The 21,170-nt window shown below is 42.2% G+C and overlaps 1 protein-coding gene across 2 annotated transcripts in view; it reads left to right on the top strand.

The window, feature by feature from the left end:
* Positions 1-21,170, top strand: part of cpne5a (copine Va) — a 78,176-nt gene that overhangs the window by 17,565 nt on the left and 39,441 nt on the right. The window contains exons 4-8 of one of the 2 annotated variants that reach the window (XM_085781856.1): positions 2,615-2,718; positions 3,805-3,844; positions 4,808-4,822; positions 4,999-5,075; positions 19,540-19,603. In XM_085781856.1, the coding sequence (XP_085637982.1) occupies positions 2,615-2,718; positions 3,805-3,844; positions 4,808-4,822; positions 4,999-5,075; positions 19,540-19,603 (300 nt within the window). The remainder of the gene's footprint in view (positions 1-2,614; positions 2,719-3,804; positions 3,845-4,807; positions 4,823-4,998; positions 5,076-19,539; positions 19,604-21,170) is intronic. The other variant, XM_085781857.1, reaches the window with a different exon arrangement.

The following is a 21,170-nucleotide window of genomic DNA, read 5'->3' as shown; positions in this document are numbered from 1 at the left end:
CAACTTATTGTCAGCAAAAGAGAGATAAACTGTATTTCCCAAAATGTCAAGCCATCGCTTTAACAAGCCTCGTCTGAAGAAGTAGAGATTGACCAGGATGTCGAGCAGACGATTCTCCCGGAGATAAAGCGACAGCAGCAGCAGCTCGCAGAGGCAGAGGGAACATCATGTGTAGATTTAAGTCCTGACAATGCTGCTAACGCTCACACTTGGTGATTCATTCAGAGAACTGTTGTCCACTTCGCCATCCCTTCATTTTATTTCTATCTCTGTTGGTCTGTGCTGCGGTAACTTCTGTCTTGTTCTGTATGTGCAAATGTGTTTGTGATTGTTGTTTTACTCTAACCTGATGGCGTAATAAAATTCACAGCAGGGACAATTAAGAGGAATGACTGACTGATGGAGAGATTAGTTGGATGCTTGATTGATTAATTGACCGGCTGATTAACTGAGTGAGCTGAGCGCAGAGCAAATAATACTTGAGTCTGATTATAATGTTTGCTCACATGTCTTTCAAGGGCGGTCAGCTCACAGCATAAACAAATAAATCTTAGTGAGAGTTTTACTGATCAACATGCAAATAATGCTCCAGCATCAAGTGCGGCGTTGGGAGCGAAGCCTCCTACACCTGTCAGCTCGGGTTACGCTGCCCCACCTCGAGCTCACACACCGTGGGTGCAGCTTGAACGTGTCTCCCTGGAGGAGATGATAAAGGCCTGTGTTGTTGAGGCAGGGGGCAGCTGGCTTTGTGAGCACCAGAGTCAAGCTGTGCTTTATTGATAAAGCTAAGCACCTCTTGCCCTTGTCATGAAATTTGTTTTTGTTCTTTCCCTAGAGTAGATATGGTCGGTCGGAGCGGAGGCACCTTTTCCACAAGCCACCAACTCTCTGTAATCCTGTTATGAACTGCGAGCCAGTCGCTCACATGAAGACAAATGTTATGGAGAAATTGTGGATTTCATGATCACCTCCTCTTTAGACCTCTGCCCCCTTGAATAATTTTCTTGTCACCATCTGTGGTCAAATTAAACTGTAGCGCCAACCCATCACTCTTACCAAGTAAAGTATTAATCCTCAACTCCCTTGTCTGTAATTACACCTACTCCATGTCTTCCTTCTGTCTACCACTCTCACTCAGCTGAGCAGCTGACACAATATAACCTCCCTAAATTCAAGCCCAGCCAGGCCTCTGCACATCTAGTTAAACTCCGAGACACTAATCTTTCACCCAGACGAAGTTTCTGACATCCCAGCTCACAATTTATTCTAGTTAGGGTTGTTGGAGGGGAAGAAGTGAAAGCTGCCAGCACCCAGATATCCCCTTACACCATTTTTTTTTCTCTGTTGACAGTTAATTGCGCTTTCGCAACTCTGGCTTTTCAGGCTGACTGTGTACTTGCCAAGGTAGGAATAATATGTGGAGTGGGAGATCTGTTATTTCCTCGGGTGGCTGTTCTTTGTTCTGGTGCTGATTCGTCTTCCTTTGTTAAGTTTGGCCCAAGACCAAAGTGAATATGCTATTGGCCTCCCGCTGCCGCATGCAGCTCTACTCATTTTGCACAGCGGAGAGAGTTCACCTCCTTTGCATCTGCTGGTGCGGAGCATGAGAAGAGGTTGTGCCACACAGTAGTTAAACTTTCATAGGCCCAGACACATGGTTTATTTTTGATGGCAGGTTACACCTCAGTAAACCCACTCTCTGCCACTGTCGTACGTTACACACAATTCAGCGTGACTGTCTTTCTATTTGCATAGGCGTCCACCCATCAGAAGTATTTTGCAGGTGTAACCTTCCTGTGTGCCACCGCCCTAAGTCTCTCTTTGAGTTTCACCCCCCACTGGATGTAATCACCGAGGTGTGAGCCTGTAATCCTGCTGTTTCATCCCTTCATTAAGCCTCAGCCCTCCCATTATTAATTCACTCTGTCAGGTTATGGTAACATGTTGTACTGGGGATTTTATTTATGCAGCTCAACATCAGTTCCCTGACTTTGAATTATTCATTTTGGATACAATTAATGTGTGCGCGTGTGTGCGTGGTTGCAACACTTTCTGTGTCTGTTGATTTGTTTATCAGCACATCACCTCATCAGAAGATTGCGCTCTGTAACACCGACAAATCCTCTTTGGGTGACTGTGCTGGAAGGTTTCTGTTTCCTCTCAGCACCTGGTGTTAGGAAATGGTTTTTCTGACTGTTATCCTGTGAAAAGAGAAAATGAACGTGATCGTCTTTCTTTTTCATGTCCCGCCCTCCTCACATCTTGTGTCCATTGTTTTGCAGAGGCTCTGAGAGTGACAGTGGTGTGAGTGTGCTATTAATTAAATGAGTGTAATTGGTCTCGATAAATTGCTTTCCTCAGGCTTGCTGATCCCCATCACAATGAGAAGAGGTGGAGAAGAAGAGCTGACACTGTGTGATCATTGACTTCTGTTAATCAAATCAGAGTTTATCTGAAGCCGTGAACTCACGCGGCTGTCGGGGGAAGATAGAGGGGGTGGGGTGAGGTAATAGAGCAGTGCGTGTAGTTTCTGGGCGACTGCATGATGTGTAGCCCCAAAGCTCTGCTCTCTCATCTTCATCTTCCTTCCCCTTCTCTCCTGGTTCTGATTTAGTTTGGCAGAACAGAGGTGATAGACAACACACTAAATCCAGACTTTGTCAGGAAGTACATCCTGGACTACTTCTTTGAGGAGAAGCAGAACCTGCGCTTTGACGTGTGAGTTATTTCATTTGATCTGGTTCCTCTGAGGACACACACCTCGGTGTGTGTGTTTCAGATGTGCCGCCCTTTCCTAACCCAGTCCCCCAGTTCCTCCTTTTGTTTCCACCACAAGCTTAACATCTTCTTTCACATTCACTCTGCCTCTTCCTCTGTCTATCTCTTCATCCCCTTGAACCACTTCCCTCCTCTCTTCCCCGACTCTCTCCTGAGGAATTATTCATCAGTGCAGTGTCTCAATAGTCATTTGTTGAAAGGAGATTGGTATAAGGGTGATAAATATTTAATATAAAGTTTTATCCTTAATCTCCCTGCTGCTAAGCAAAGCAAATGTTGGAAACCAAGTCCCATAAAACTCAGAGAGACCCCTGTCCTCTCCTCTTTCACATATAGCTGCCTTTCTCTTCTTGAAAAGGCCAGAATAGTGAGAGGGTCAGGAAGGTGCTGTTTCATTTTGAGATCTCTAAGAACAGAGTCAGGATCATTTTATCAAGAGGAGAGGCGTGCTTCCAACAATCTGTTTTTTTTTCCTCCCTTCGAGCATGAAGTCCCTGGTGGACTTCCAGGATGTATCCAGGACTGCACTGCAAGTCTCAGAGGATTTTTAGTCACTTAATGAATTCATTAGACATGCTATCATGATATGACTCTGGAACAGGAAAGCAGGGAGTGCATCCCCTCACAATTAGTGTTACTCATTTACATCCCTCTTTTATCACAGAGGTGGGAGCCAGGGCGTACTGAGCTTTAATTACTTTTACATTAAGTTTGACTGGCAGATGCTCAAAACTTTTCTATCCATCGGTAGATGGTATCAATATGATCCCACAGGTGTAGAGCTGAAATTACATTCATACACCATAGAATTACTTCCTTAATTAACTGTCACATTTAGTGCTTACATTTTTTCTCCCCTCGGCCGCTCCCTTCTGCCTCCCCAATGACCCCAGTGTGTGATTGACGGACAGAAAATGTCCACACTGCAACCAGTATCCTGTTATTAAAGTCAGGAGTAATGTGTGTGGTCCTCTGTTGTGTTAACCTCCTCTCTGCCTCTGTGATGTGTGGTCTCTGTGATTTCAGGTATGATATTGACTCAAAAAGTCCAGATCTGGCAAAGCATGTAAGTGAAGAACTTAAATTTTATTATTCTTTGGGTCAGAACTTCGTCTTTATATTCTTGTTTCCCTTGTTATCAGTGCATGTATCTAATATTTAGGTTCTGTGCAAACCAAAGTTTGTGGCATCGAAACGCTGAAATATATTTTGGAATAATGAGTGAATTATGCTTCACATGCCAACCTTACCTTATACCACCTGCTTCAGTTTGTAAAATGCAGAACTTTATTTCTCCAGAGCAATTAAAATTAAAATTTCATTGGCATCTGGCATATCCTCATTACATTTTTCTTTCAAATGAGAAATGAAGTATTGCACATTATTATTATCAAAGCTTTTCAGTACATTTCCCTGTGTGCGTTTTAGTCCTGTCTGCAACTTAGATTTTAATTTCCAAAACAGCTTATAGTCAAAACAATATGCCTTTATTTTTAAATGGAGGCTTCGTCTGAAAGGCACAGTACTATATGGAACATACATCCTGGTAAAATGTATGTTAGTATCATCATCTACGCTAAAAGCTTTGATAAATAAACTCCTACTCATACTATACCGACACATACGGTGAATAATATATTTGCAGCAAATGGTTTGCATACTACCAAAATGTTCATCGTTAACCCGGCTTCTGTCACTGTGATGCTTTTATTGTTCTGTTTTCACATTGTGCTCCATGCTCTGGAAACACAACTGTCTCTTGTGTGAAACTTTCCGCCTTCATTGCTTTTCACCTCCTCCCCTTCACTTTGTTCTCCTCTGAGACTCTATGGCTCTTCACCTTCTGCTGTTCCCATTCTGCTTATCTGCACTTTCACACATCCACTTTTGCTCTTCTTTCTTGCTCTTGGTTGATGACAGTCTGGTATTTTGAGTCTTGTGCTTTCTGTTCCATGATATGCTCTGTTGTGTCACTGCTGCTGCCTGGTCTCTCTCTTTTCCTCCTCCTCCTCCTTCTCCACCCCGGAAGCCCACCGACTTTAACGTACGTGTCTGCCTCAGATGTCTTAATTTCTAACTGTACAATGCCTATAATGATGCTTAACTCCTCACAGACTCTCCCTCTTACCCCTGTTATCCATCTGTACTCCCCCTTCCTTTGCCCCAACATGCATCTCTCTCTCCATCCCACTTTCTGCGCCCCCCACCCCAACACGGCAGGACTTCCTGGGCCAGGTCCACTGTACGCTGGGAGAGATCGTCGGCTCACCTGCCAGTCGCTTGGAGAAACCTTTAGGGTAAGTGCGAATTTCTCTCTATACACCATCTGATTTTGTACATTCATGTGGCAAGGGTAAGAGCCACTCAGAGCTTGGAAGAGGCTCTTACTTTACTTATCTCCTCAATGAGACAAGAAGACACTTTTAACTTTGCAAACACGACTTTTCAGATATTATCAGATAATGAAAGCTCGGTGCCACCTCTCAGCCCATTCAGTTGTGACATGGCTCTCCTGCTGAATTTCATGCATTCCAGCAAGCAGAGTGATGAATATATCTCCCTTACCTACTGGTGTTGCACAATAACACTGCAAGATTAGACTGGTGTGCTTTGAGCAATGATGGTTAATTGAACACAACCAGGGGGCTTCGTTATTGCAATTACTGTCATTAGGGCGTCGATCAAGCACGGAGAGCGAATTGAAGAACCTGAGACAGACGTGATGGACAAAAGTATTGATGGTGTGGCTTCAGCAGGACTCGTCCAGCAGCGTGATGATGATGGTGATATGGTGACTGGAATGGACAGCAGTTTGCAGACTGAAAGATTAGCCCTTCACTTGTGTGTTGCTATCAACGGTGCCAGCAGCTTTCATGTCAGAGAGCAGCAATTCAGAAACATAGGTAAAGTATAGATTGCTTTTAATTTTTGTCTTCCTGATGACTTTCAGCTTAGTCTATAGTTTTATTCATCCCCGTCCATGTGGGCAACAGCGTTATGTTGGCACGTTGTCTGTCCCATTCTGATTAATATGCTATCTCAGGAATGCGCCGAGTGAATTTCAGCAAATTTGGCGCAGTTTCTCCTTTGGACTGAAGGATGATCTGATTAGAACTTGGTGGTCAGATGTTAAAGGTCACTCTTTTTTTTCTTTTCAATAATTTATTTCAAACCAGCCGACCAGAATAACATATTCACATACAACAGATGCACCATTAGAACAAAGCAAACAATAGCACAATCAACAAGAACAAGAACCATCAAACAAACAATAAACGATAAAATATCAATACAGTAACAATACAATAGATAATAATACATGGTTTGAAATCGGGATGGATGAAACAGAGCTAGAGCTCATGACCTTTTGAAAAAAACTCTCTAGCCATATAGAATTGTTAATGTGTTAATTATGTCAAAATTTAGTGAAGTGGTGACATTTTATACTCAAAAGGTCAAAGGTCAACTTCACTGTCACGTCTGACAGCATAATGTCTTTTCTAGAGATTATTCAACACTGCATTGTCTTCACTGTATATATTATTAGAGTGTGACTGACTGGTGGGTGGAGGCACACAGCTGCACAGCTGTCTTTCTAGGTGAATAGCTAAACACTGTCCATGGAGTTTTGTCCCCTCCTGCAACAGACAGATAGCTCAGGAGTTGTTTAATGGCTATGTGCTCCATTTCCTCCTCATGCATCCTGATGTGGCAGCGCCTCTCTGGACTGCAGTTTGGAGGAGTGGCTTCCACAGGGACTGAGGAAATCTGTTAGCCATGCTTAAACAAGCCCTCCCAAGGCACACTGCATCCAATGACCTGCTTAAGAAGCACATCAGCACCCCTTTTCCTAGTTTTCACACTTTATCTCTTATTTATTCAGCCTTATTTTGTCCACCAGATTCAGTTTTTTCTTCACAGTTTGAACCTCTTTCTCCTCATTGTGTTTTTTTATTTCTATTTATTCCTCTTAAACCCCTCAACCGCTTTATTTCTCCCTTTCTTTTGTTCCCTCCCGCATCAGGCAGGCACGCACAAATATTTGTTACTATACTATACATTTTTTCCCAAATCAGTGATGAGTTCCCACATGTGTGTTTAAAAGAATCTCACTACAAAATACATCTATACTAGATACTACTAATTTGTTCTTCTTAACACATTTTCGAAACAGCTGTATGCATCACATGGATCATGTTTACCCATGTCAAGTTTGGACTTAAAATGCTCAGAGCAGTGGGAGACAATGGTTTAACAGGATTCTTGCTTGAAGTGAAAGATGAAGGTCTTGTTTGGAAATTGAACGTGAGTCAACATGTTGCCATTGTTGAGTTTTTCAATACTTAAACGCCATAAAAATAAAAAAAAATGCTGTAGTTGCTAGGAGTTGTTAGGACGAGGTTGAGTTGGTTGATCAACGAACAGTCTGACCAGCATTACAGTACGTCTGTATAATGCCAGTGCAAACTAGTCGTATGTGAACATAAAATTTAGAAAAATGGGTTGATCATAGTTACAACGTCACTCCTTGTAGTCTTACTATGACATTAACTTTAAAAATTAAAAAATTTCAACCCCTAAATAAATGATTTACTATGTGAGGACTGTATCGTGGGGCATATGTGGGCCAGGTACTGTAGTCTCTATGTTGTGGGATTTCTTTCATGCAGAATGTACATACATACACATATACTACATGCATGCATTTTCAATTCATATCAGCATAAACATAACCTACAGCTCACACTTGGAACAATCATTTACTTCAATCATTTTGCAATTTGTACGTAGTGCACACATGGGGAAAAACATAATCACTTCAGAGCAGATTTCCACAGATTTTTTTTTCTCTGGGACAATAACAGGTCAGGTAAAATGTATGTCTTTTCCCACATGACATTATCAAGATGGAAATGAGTGCCAGTGGGAGGAATATAATCTACAAAGCACCGAACTGACAATGTGTTACAAATCTTGCCTGTTTATAATGCGGTTTAATGACACACATGTATCAGTGTTATTGGTAGCCAAGGAAATGCAAAGTGAAATGATTGACTGATGGAGGGGAATGACATGTTTAAATGAAAAACATGTTTGCTGTCATGAAGCTCTCGTGGCTGGCCGTGGGAGGGCATCGTTATATGGCTGTATAGGTAACATGATAATAGAGTTCATTATACAAAATAGCAGTAACCTTTTCTGTTGATATGGTGAATTACGCCACACTACAGCGTATGAATGCAGCACAACATTAGCATGTTAAACCCATTAGCCTACTGCGACTGTGCCCTCGCGCTGTATGATTGAAGCAGGAAATGAACTGTAAGCAAAACCACAATGACTGCTGTGGGTGTGCTGGCTGCACCCGTGGGAGCCAGGGGAGGAAACAGATTTGTGGAACTGAAGAAAATAATATATATATAATAAAAACGTGCATGCACAACTGAATAAATTCAGAGCTGTAGCTCACATCAAAGGCTCACCTGAACTGTGTCCCAACTGTGGGAACCGAATCACCATCAAAAGGAGTGATCTTGTATCTGTATGTGTGTGTGTGCAGCTCTGCATATCAATAGTAACTATGTGGGAAGTCAGGGAAAAATGTTTAGGCAACAACAAGGCATCAGCTCGTCTCTGGGCCCATATGTCCATATTTTGAGCTGATGGTAATTTTTTATAGTTTGATGCATTAAGGCTATATGCTACTCCATTTATATGAAGTCAAAGTTAAATTGAAGCCCTGCTGGAATGTGCCCTGGATGTTGAGACACCATGGCAGTTTAATGTAATATTGATTTTATGCCTTTGGTTCTGTTATCAGCGTGGCAGTGTACATTTCTGTATTTGCTCTTCGTCTTCACCATAAACTGCTGAAATGTGTCTTTACATCTCTTCAGACGCTCCACCACACTGGCACTTTGAATGCAAAACTTCAAAGTCAAAGGCCAAGCAGAAATTTGATTTAAGTGAGCCCATGGGTGGAATTCAAAAACGATAAAAACAGAGAAGATGAAAGTGTAGTTAAACTAATACATTTTCTTTTAAATTCTCACTTCTTTTGATAAAGGGACAATTTGATTAAAACTACATATGAAAAAGAATTTAATCAGCTTTGCTGTAAATCATTCTTATCACACCATCACTGTGTCACAGGCCACGTTAATGTCCAACCTGCTCTCTAATGACAATAATTAACACCTGCTTTGAATAATTGCTATCAAGAAATGCATTTAATGGACCCACGTCTTTGTTCTACAGCTTGATTTATGTTCAAATGGCTAACACTAATAAGGAGCAGAAAGTCCTGAGAGAAAAGTAAACAAGTCTGACTCACACTGTTGATGCCGACCAGATCCAAATGGCTCTAAAGTGACTCTGTCACATTTAGTCTGATGGGGCCTCGGGGAAACAGTCAGGACAATCAACGGCGTATTTTAAGATTATGTTTTGATTGACGCGTCGGCTCGTGCACATGTTAAATGTGCACGACTGCCCAAATGATTGAGACTGTAGATGTTAATGTTTTACATTGAAGCCTGGTTCTGCTTTCATCACAACAACCTTATTTTATCCCATTGTGGGATAAATAAAGGCTTATCTTATCTTATCTTAATTGATCTTTTAAAGCAGAAGTAAGTGATATATTTGTGTTAATATAAGTCTTAAATAGTTATATCTTCCGACAGCAATCACTTACATAGAGTGTTTGGACCGAAACACGGGTCTGTCAGTCCCTCTGCTCTGCTCTGAGCCGAGGAGAAAACTTTTCTCGTATCCTACAAGTTTTATCCAGTGAGGAGAGAGAACGGCATGAAGGGCTGTGTGTGCAGCCAAGGGATGCGCCTGAGTTGAGTGGCCGTTATAGTGACTTTCATAGGTAAAACAGGTCGGAAAAACACAAGTGGGTTGCCTGGAATGCTACAAAGTCGTAAGTCGTGACCTGAAGCTGTAATTAGAGTTGTCACGATACCAAAATGAGTAACCACGGTACTATACCAGACAAAGTATCACGGTTCCGGGTAATATCACGATACTGCAACCTTTTTTTTTAATTATTATTATTTTTATGAACTGCAATGTATTTGTACAAGTTATAAATACTTATTAATTAGGCTACTTATAATGTTGTTTGGTGCATGATAAACATAATACTGGTGAAGTAGGAATTAGACTGAAACAAATATTTTTAAATAAGCAATAAAAAACAAATAAATGAAGTTAGAATTTATATGGTTGTAAATAAATAACCATTCAGTCTCTTGCACATTAATTTATGTTTAACAAATATAAATAATCAACTTAGGATAAAAACAAATCCACTGTCTTTTTAAAAAATCTATTTGACAATAATGCTTCTTCTCCAATCATAGAGGACAGAATACAATGAACAGGAACTGATTCCCTGTGAAAACTATATTTTTATGCATTTTCTAGGTGCTTTATACTTGGACATCCTTTAACTCTTTATTCCTCAGCCTGTACACGGAGCATATAGCCTGATATTAGCCAATGAGAAAATAAACAGAGCTAAGTGCCACTGACGACGACGCCGCGGCAGACCCGCCGCTCGCGCCCGGTGCTTCTGCCGTGGTCAATGTGTTGTCTCGTGTTTGTGAAGCCGTGCGCGCGTCGGACGAGACACTTTAGCTCGTTGTTTGTTTTGAAGCGAATTTCTATCGAAACGGAGCTGTCTCAGCTGTCTTCATGGAGTCCGTGCTTGCCGGCACGAACCATGAACAGCCAATCAGATAACAGACGGGCGGACCCAGCGTGCGGAAACAGCCTATCATATCCCCGGACATCACCAGTAACAGGCAAACAGCCAATCATTCAGCAGCTGTGTAGTTAGGTTGCAGTGGGTGCATGTGGGTTTTGTTTACAAGGGAGTAGCATGCAGGGAGAAGCCGGGAGGAGAGGAGAGGAGAGGAGAGGAGAGGAGAGGAGAGGAGAGGAGAGGCGGCCGCTATGTAGCGGAAACTGGCACCGTAGTAGTAATCCACGGTAGTACCGTCGTGTAGGATTTCTAGTATAGTAGGAACCGTTACGTTTTGGCACCGCGGGGTACCGTGGCTACCGTGGGTATCGTGCAACTCTAGCTGTAATTTACGGTTTCAAAAGCCGGCCTGGAACGCAGCATTAGCCGGGAACCGGATTGCTTACTTCTGCTTTAACCTGCAAGTCACACTTTATGACACTTTATGACACTTTATGACAACTGAAAAACTGTTCTCGCTACTGAAACACTAAATTGCACTAAATTAAATCTATTTTTTTTATATATACTGTAGTATAGATGCAAAATATTTTATTATACTCCCTCAGGCTCTCATCGTAGTGTTCACCTGAGAACTACACATCCTTTTAACATTGTATCTGTTCTCATTTGTCTCTGCAGATCATTTCTGCTCCCTATAATTGAGCTTTAGATTAGGTATTAAATGCAGGAGCTACTGTACAATGTGATACAGTCCAAAACAACAGCAGTGCAGTAAAAACTGTTTGATGTTTGATATTTGTTCACAATGAAAGGTGCTGATTCAGTTCTGTGGTTATCTGAGCTGCAGTTTTTTGTGTTGTGGTGGATTACATTCAAAAAGTTTAGGTAGCTTTCACTTAATGTACTGTACAGCCACAGCCCTGTGCTGTATGGCTGGACTAATGCTCAGGTACTGCTATCTGTGAGTGAGCTGGTTGGACATGTTGTTTACAGATGGTTTGAGCTTTGTTTGTCCTTTTCCTACACTTTTGCTCATTAGTTCTTCTCCTGCCATCTTGTCATATTACCAGAATTCACTGGGCCTGCTTTGTATTTTAACCATAGAGCGTGGTTGGATGTTCGTTGTTTTATTTTACGATGCAGTGGACATTGAACCTAATTTAAAATTGCGCTTTTCCTCTGCATGAGGTTAACTAATCAGTATTTACAGCACCATGTGTCAAACGACTGTGTCCTGTAACAGGGCTGTAACTCATTAGAAGTTTACTCACACAAAACTAAAGCAGAGGGCATCACTTGTTTCATTGTGTCTTCAGCGCCTCAGTAGCTTTAAGGTTTTTGGTTAAAAAAACACTTGGGCTGCCCATTTAAATAATGAGTGGGTGTATGAGAAGTTCATTTTTTTGTTGTAAGTGAAATATTATCTGTCCTGAGTAGTCTACACGGCACTGTGAGTGGAGGCAGGGAGGCAGGTACCGTGTTTGTTTGCTTGTGTTACTTAACTGCGAGATGAAGTGTTTTAGACGGTTTACAGTAATCAGCATTCTCTGCCTCGGGACATCATGCACAATTAGAGCATACTGCTGCCTTGCTAAATGCCAATTTGGGCTCCAAGGCTGAGCACTAACAAGGGTCCCTCTCTAATAATGCAGTATGTGCTCCTGTTTAGGTGTGGAAAACCCCAACTGTGCTGATTGTACAAAACACCCTTTCTGGGCTTTATTAGTAGGTACCAGTTTGTTTGCATAAGAGGTGAAGGGCCTCCACATTCTGCAGCAAACGCACCTGGACTCTGAATTATACTGTTTATGACTCTCTGAGCATCTCCCCATTTTTCTACCATGAAAAGAAACAGTTGCTTTCATATATACTATGGTTGTTAAAAGTAGTCTGGAGATGATAGGGCAATAGATTGCTGGCCTCTCACTAATAATGGAGGCCTCAGGTGTAAGAGCAGGCAAGGGCATGGGAGGTTTTTACACTGCAGATAAGCTTAGCTGATTTGTTTTCCAGTGGGAGCAGACAGTGTTCATTCCTGTCATGGCCGCGGGCTGTCATCTGCTGGAAAGGTGAGAAAGCCTCCTGAATGTGTCTGAGCACTCGGCTGCCACAGTGTTGTTAATCTATTCAGCTGAAAACGATCTCTGTGGGCACGCAGATTACAACCTATAGCCAGCAGTCAACACAGAGAGGAGGTCAGGGCAACCCACTGTAACATGAGGTCCATTATTCCACGGCTAAAGGTGCCGTGGCCTCTTGGTACAGCCGGGGTAAGTAGAGGAGAATTGGCCGTGATTTGGTGTCATCTGCCTCCAGTGGGAAAGTGGGACAAAATGCAACTTATATCATGTGTGTAATAACAGAGAATTGGGTGTTTCTTTTGGACTCGGATAGGGAAGGATGTTCTGTTCTTGGCGGGGCGGGGGGGGACTGAAAAAACAATGAAGGAAGGGAACTCAACTGTCATGACTCTGAGTAATTTTAGCTTTTAGACTGAAAGCAAGAAAGTTTCCTCTTGAATGACAACTTCATCTAATCCTCTCTCTTTCTCTCTCTGTCAAAACAAGCAGTTTGGAGCTCGCAGGTGGTTGATGAATGCCTCATTTATTTGGAATCCCAATAAATCAAACATTGTTATAGTGATTAAAGCCTGTGCCATAATTTATGTAATCAAAATGTCAACAACAATCCCATTACTTCAGTACGCGCCGCACACATAAAATGGAATACACTCATTATTGAATTGTATTTTATATTATCGTTCATAATTAGGGACTACATAGCAGCAAAACAGAATTCACATAAACAACAGGATTGATTCTCCTCGGGGAAGCTGTGATAGAGGTCGTCATGTATCAGTGGGAGACTTGAGGTATCTAGTGAATAACACTCAATACTGTAGGTTACACAACACGGCTGCAACAAAAGGAAAAAGGAAAAGATGACATGTTGGTGACAATGTGGTTGCATAACTCGCACCTTGTTTCCACCACTAGATAAACAAACACGTTCTTTTCGTTTGGCTGCTTTGTATATGCACTTGACTTTTTTTTTTCTTTTTCTCGTTGCCCTATTTACTTGCTTTGTGGTGATTGTAACAAAGCTTGAAAGAACTTAGCACAGGTTGCCTTTAGCTGCCTGTTTCAAACACAAACATCAGCTCATCCAGCACCAGAAGGAAGCAGCTTTTCTCTCTCAGTAGGTATTCTGGTGTCCTTTTGAATTAGGTGGTACACTTTTTCATGCTCCTTTTTTTTAATCCTAGTGAGGTGAGGGATTATGGGTTCTTATCGGTGTATGAAGATCAAGAGGATTAAAGGTATAATCCCATTTGAACCCACATAAGAGTTTTGGCAGCCTTGTCCAATTCTGTCAACTATGATCTGCCTACTGCCCCGAATGTTTACTGTGGCACAAAACCACATTATCCGTCTACCCTCCCTCTCTGCTGGTCTTTGATTCAACTCAGACCAGTCAGATTTGTTCATTTCCTCGTGTCCCATTGTCAACCAGGAAGATTCACTGAGCTGGACAGTCTCAATGACACCTTTCTTTTGTGCAGTGAAGCTGTTTCTATTCCTCCTTTTTGTCATCCCATATCTTGCTCTGCTCACACTCCACCTCTACAAATAATACTTTTTTAAAATTAGCGTATCCCCACTTAGGTGCTAAACTGTAAAGCAGCCTTTTTCTTGATAACACTGCAGTCATTTTTACCTCACAGGGAAGTGTGTAGACCCCACCCTAGAACAGCTGCAGTGTGGGGGGAAAATTATTTTCTTCTTCTTGGGCTCTTGTTCATATTGTCAGGCAGATAACCCTCCCCCACTTGCATATGCGTGACACGTTGCTCCGTTGTTAAATATCAAGACCATTCCTCATTCTAATGACCTAATGTGAACGGCATCAACAATTGCTTCCTTCTCCCTCTTTGGACGTTATTCTCGCCATCCTCCATCCGCCCCCACCTCCGCGCTGGTGTGTAATAGAGAATGCAGCTCGTTGTGAATCACCATTTCACGACAGCAACTGTCTCTAGATGGGGAATTATAGCGGCCATACATTGAGCCTGAATATCCAGTATACAATATGTCATCCTCAATGATCTTTGATGCTGACTTTGTGCAGGAATAGGCAACTGGAATGCGCTCTTCCCTTCTCCTCCCTGTTCTCATTGGTATTCTGCAGAACAGGAATATCAGAAACTTTGGCCAAGTAATTGAAGTGATGCTGAAATATGCTGCTTGATCTTTTTCCATTCAGTTGATCAAACAGGGGATCTGTCAAGACAGCAGTGGTTAATTCTCTATTTCAGGATGAGCTAAGAGCATGACAGCACTCCTTCCTTCCACTGCTTTCCAGGTAAGAGGAGCCAAGGTGCTACAGTACAAGGGCCCGATCCACTTCTGTCTTTAGTTGTTTATGTTTGTTAGGAAGTATTGTTTGATCCTCCGAAGGGTTTTCTGATCCTCTGGGTTTCCGCACAGACATGATGGTAATCTGACTGTTACTATGAAGCTCTGCTGAGGTTTGCACAGGCAACATTAATACACATCACAGAGCGGTATTGGATGGGTCAGGACCATATGGCACCGTGTCTGTTTCAGTGCCGAGGGAAACCTGTAAGTGACTGTATGAATTACAAGGAACCGTGAATGGTGTCAAGTATCATAGCTTCTCAGCGTGTGGTTAGTGTAGTAGTCACTACTCACTTGTGTTGCTAAGATGGTGGAAGCCTTTAGTGCCTTTATTATATCACATTAATCATTCACCACGAACACAGAAGCCGTAGATGCTAACAGGTAGTCATCAGTCTTTTCGGAACGAGACCGCCTCATCAAAGCTTTATTTAATGTCTGCCCTTAACTGTGGGTTTAGATTTCATTACTGCTTCTGCAAAATCATATGTTCTTTACTATTATTCCTCTCAAGTATGGATTGCATTTAATCCAATAGAAAGTAGCAGAGTTTAAACAGGTTTAAATTACTGTTCTTCATACACTCAAGGTTGTGATTGCACTTAGCCATCAAGCCTGAACAATCTCCCTCAGGCTTGTGACTAAGCTACAAGTTTTTAACTAAACATATAGTAACGGTTTCCAATTTCATTTGATGTCATTGGTTGTGCAGAGGAAGTTGGTGTTTAAAAAACCCACAGTTATCAATCTGTAGTTGCTTGCAATGATTTTGCCAAAATGTTTAACTCGGAGTATGGCACTCACTCAGCCGATAAGATTATGTGATGCCCTTTTTTTTGCATTTTACAGGTTAACATTATCACCCAGATGTTACAGGTCAAGTTGTTTTAAAAAATGTTGCATTGATTTTCTGAGCAGATCTCACAGACTTTGATATTTATTGTGTTGGAAATGTTTTTCCTGATAGTGAGAGTAGTGAGTAGTGAAAAGACCAAGAGGTCACTGAAAACAAGAGCAGTGCATTTCACTGGTGTTTAACAACCTCTTGCTAAACCCACTTTTCCCTCGGCTCGTCCAGTGTGAAAATGTGAGTGGACCTCTGTGAGATCAGAGAGTCGGAGCATCCATGCTACTCCACGTGCATCGTGTATTTGCAAGAATCCTTTGTATTATATAACTATATTTTACATTGTTTTGATTCTGCCTTTGAAACCACTGACTTTTTCATTCTGTCATTACTAAAGACGCTAATTTACACAAATGATGCTGACATATTGCAATGATTAGCTGAGAAGGCAATGTCCTCATTGACATTAATTAGTTCGTGAGATGTAGTGACTGCAATGCTCAGACAGTCAGACAAACGGCTAATTCATCACTGAACGGTATCTATCGAGTCTACAGACGACGCTCAGTGTGCTCCATTTTAAATCATGTGCTCCCCTCTGACCCTGCCCCCTTACTCATTTGACGGTTCAGGGGAATTGAAGGGGGCGCATGGAAAACAATTATCAAAGAACACTTAAGGAATCATCATTGGAATATAAATATCCTCAGCAAATCTCATAAAAATGCTGCCAGACAGACCACACTAAAACTACCATGTCCTGTCAAGTCAGTCAGACGTCCACGTTATAAAATACATCCTTATTAGGGCTTTTAAAGGCTGTAAAAGCTGCACCGTTACTATGGAAATGCCAATATCTGTTGATTAACCTAATGTTAACTAAATAAAGGTGACCAGCATCTGATTAATAATGGATTTAATGATGAATTTATGTTAAAATATGAAAACCTGTAATGATGCAATGTAGGCATAATTTGGTTATAACCTTAACTACATGATTGCAGCATTCACACTGCCTTTGAGAAAGCTAAGAAGTGACACATGTGTTAACTTGGTGGTTGTAATGACGTAACCTACCATGAAGGTGTAATCCTATGCTGTCCCTCTCTCACTCTATCAGAAAATGATGCAAAAAAAGAAAAAAGTGATGAACCTGCTGCGACACATTTGTTATTCATTGCTTTTTACATCAAAAGTCACATGTGGGCATTGAACAAGTCTCAGTCAGATTCATCACTCTTTAGTGTCCCCGGGAAACACGTTTGTCCCTTTATGTGAACAGGAACACTTTGCGATGTCAAACTGACGATGGTGTTTTCTGAATTTGCAGAGCGTTTGTTTATTTGCATGTGTTTTCTGAAGTTGCAGTGCGTTGAGCTCTCAGGGCCGTCATGATACGGATGAAATGAGGCAACCTGAAACACTGAAGTACGACTCATTATTGTGTTGACATGAGTTGGTTAGCTGGGGATTGCCTGACTGTTAAACTTCACAAAATACCCCGATGCTGTTTGACTGTGGTAATTTGAATATTCAAATGTTTGAACTGCAGCAGAATCAGTGGAGACAAATATGACACACATTTACATGACCGGCTGATTAAAGCCTGCCAGTTTCTTGTGGCAGTCAGACTTTAGGCCTTGTTCATTGCAGATAGTACAGCAAGGAGGACCACGGCAGCGCATTTCACATAATTTCATCATCAAAGGCTTCTCCCACTGAGGAGGCATCAATGAATGAGTGCTGAGCGAATGAGGCCTCTTGATGCAGGACACTTCACATCCCCGGCAGTCACGTGTCGGTACAGACGCTCTTAAGAGTTATCAGAAAAATGTTCAGTCCAGGCAGGAAAAGGGAACTCGTGTGCGACAGATTAATGGCAGGAAGTGTGTTTATCCATTCAGAGCCTGCTTGCTCTTCAAGTTAACCAGTCACCGTCAGAGAAAATGCCACACTCAGTAATGCATGCTTACTGTAATTTAAAAGACCATTGCCCTTTTGGTACCTGCCGTCGTCTCAGCTGCACATCAGAGCGGGGTTGTGCATCTTAATGCACCCGGAGGTGAGATGTTAACAATCACTGGATCTGGATTACCCAAATCAAAAGGCCTAGTTGTGGTTAGCACCACCTGGGGCAGATAACTTGGTCTGTGTGGTTTTGTGAAGTTTACTGGCCTCGTTGGGCAGGAGTTTACTGTCTTTTTGAGGTGTCATCAAGCTGCATGGTGGTCAGACGAAACATCAATAATTCAAGGACAGTTAATTCGCCTTGAGATTGGTCTCCATGGTGCCTGAAGACAGAGCCTGAGAATGAAGTGTGCCTCCCCTCCTGGAGCGTGGTGCTTTTGTTTTTTACTTCTATAGGTCGACTGAAGTCAGAGGCTGAGATAGTCCTCTCAAACACACTGGTGGATGTGCAAAGCCTGAGCTTGGGCGGTTTGGCCAGTGGATTTATATTAAGGTATCGATCAAAAATTGATCAGAGGCTGCAGTTGCTTTTATGGAGCATTTCACTGGATGTGTTTAGGCTCTGTGAAACCTGAGAGAGGGCAGCAAAGGTTAATGGAAACAGCCCACCCCCAACATATCCTGCAAAAGCAGATAAGAAAAAAGGAAATCACACTCTATCTCTTAATAGGTTCTCTGGCATGTATACGTAGTGCTGTATCTTTAAACACTGCAGTTTACACTTTAAATTGTCTTTGTAAATAATGCAAGCATCTGCTGCTTGTAGTAAAATACTGCCTCCATTTAGCAGCATCACATTCAGTGCTACTGCTAACAGAAAGACTGACCTTCCAGTGATTGGTCTCCAGCTACGGCCACAGCAGGTTCCAGTGTAATTTCCGTCTTGATCTGGAAAGATGAGAGGAGTGTCAGCAGCTGTTGGGGGGGGCTACTGTTCGACTTGGGAAGAAAATATGTTGTCTTGCTCTGTATTGGGAGGGACGGGCTCTCTGCTTCTCAAAGATTCAGCTGAAAGTTGGAAATACTTTGATATCAAAAAGACTCTTACAGTCATACAACATTCAATGTGAACTCTGCAGAAGTGTGTCTATTTTTGTTAGTGCCATCAGATTGGCAACCTACTGAGGAGGTGATGTTCAGAAACGCAGAGATGCAGCGAAGCGACGTCTTGATCTTCTGCTGGAGCAGGAATCAGTGGTAAACAACAGCAGACCTGCGGAGCTTTAAAGTCTCAGAGTGGCGGTTGCAAACAGGGATCAGAGGAGGTCTGTGTCTCAGCAGTTTTATTCCACATCATACAAAAGAGCCAGTGTTTATAACTCTCTTTTGATTCATTTACCGTGTTGAAACAGAGTAATGCACTCATTAGAACTGCTAAACTGTCACTATTATATTGAGTATAAAAGTGTGATTTTACATAGATAATACATCTGTATCCTCAAAATGAAAAGCGCAGCTGCAGAAAAATGCATCATTTCTAATTGCTGTTATTTGTAGGTCTGGTTTGATCTCTGGTGGATTTTTTTTTTTTTTGCCGGCATACGAGACATGACCAGTCAAATCTGTGGAGTGAGAGTGAAAGCCTCAGCTGTACTTTAGCCCTCTTTTTCAAAAGATAACTGGACGCACCAACGCAGGGCGATGCGGCTGCTGAAATCACCTCCAGCAGCCAGCTGTGCTGCAAAATACAGCGCAGAGCCTCTCAATGCCCTTTAGGCCACAAACTCTCAAAATTATCAAGTATATTCCAAGGTTGTGCTCTGTACTTGTTTTCACTCAACCAGTGAATCATATGTATTTTGTTTTCACAGTGGCATACCTGGGAAGAAATGTGGGACCATTATCTTGTCGGCCGAGGAGCTGGGAAACTGCAGAGTAAGTCCAAAAAGTCTTGACCACTGTGTTTTTAATTGGCTATTACTACTACTACAAATACTACAACTTCAATAAATGGGCTCTTTAATAATCGTACACTACAGTTGAACCGAACATAGTCATTGTGAGAGTGTATGTGACATGCTAAGGGAGTGGTTCATGCTGTGTCAAGCGCACAATGCACGTTTAGCAGCGTTCACAAACCAGCTGGAGTGAAGTAGGTTGTTTAATAGCCTTGACATCTGTAAGATCTGTTGTATCATAACTGTCCCCGTTAAACCAGCAGCATATGCCATGTCTCTGTGCAATTGTGTTTGCCATTTGGGTATTGTGTACATAGCGACTATGCTAAGAGTTTGAATGGCTATTTAATGAGCCTGCACTCGTTCCGATCACTAAAACAGGCATTTTCTCCTCTGTGTGGTGTGTTAATCCATGAGTCTGCTCTAATAACCTGCGTCCACTAATGCCCATTGGCTTTCTCTCTACACTGCTAAATGAAGATAGTAAATAATCACATTACATTGCTGCCAGTGGAGCATGAGAGAGTGGCAAGACTTATTGGCCAGAAGAACTGGCCTCCCTCAGAGGCGATAAAGCCATTGAGCTGCAACTGCTGTATAAATGTTTTATGATGGCCTCATACATACAGTACAAGCATCAATGTTGCAGTGCTTTGAACATAGTGCCATACATGTTGAGTGCAACTCCTGGTTAAACAGCAGTTGTACCTGACTTGGAGGATTTTTTGTGAACTTTAACTCTCTAACAGCTTCATTTATTTCCCTTACAAATAAACGTTCTCCCACTCGAGTTAAACAGAGAGAGCATGCTGATAATAAAACTGCCATGATAACCGTTACTGATTCGGCCCTGCTGGATTGAAGTGTCAGTGCTCACATTCACAGTCATTGTGGGGCTGCTGTGAGTCATCAGGTGCACTGGATCTGCGATGATGGGAGTTAGCATCATCACAGCAAAGCACCACTTCAAGAAGTGATTTTGTAATATAAATGCAAATGATCATCACTGGTACAAATGACCATTTCCCCTCTCCCAGACTCAATTAGAGAGACCCAGACCTGACATGTCACTCCGCACCTGCCTTGTTTACACAGAATTAAACCCAGGATGGAAATGTGAGTAAAGAACAGGGCCATGAAATCTGAGAAATGGCAGATTTTAGTTGAAGATGCTGCTGTCAGTACAATTCTCATACCTACGAATAAGAACAGTTTGGAATTGGTAACATCCATCTGGTTGGTGTTTATTCTGTAATCCACCTGTGACCAATAAATGGAGACGGCAGAGCTGCAGCTTCACCAGAGGTAAACACTGCAACTCTTGCTTGGGAAAAAGTGAAAACTGAAACCGGCAGAATGGGAATTGACTGTGGAAGTTCTGCAGGGACCGTTAAGCGAGAGGCAGGCCAGGTGTCATTAGACAGAGCAACAGCCTCTGCATGGATCAAAGGCTTCCTCTTGGCTGCCGTTACTCTGGCACATAAGACATGCTGAGCAGCGGCTGGGTTCCCTCCAGATCCTCCTCGCAGTCCAGCCGCAGCTCC

Source organism: Trachurus japonicus, chromosome 7 (genome assembly GCF_045865225.1).
Source record: "Trachurus japonicus isolate A0001 chromosome 7, Traja_1.0".
Lineage (NCBI taxonomy): Eukaryota > Metazoa > Chordata > Actinopteri > Carangiformes > Carangidae > Trachurus > Trachurus japonicus.
The sequence above is the reverse complement of the archived record's forward strand: the minus strand, read 5'-3'. Positions and strand labels throughout refer to the sequence as shown.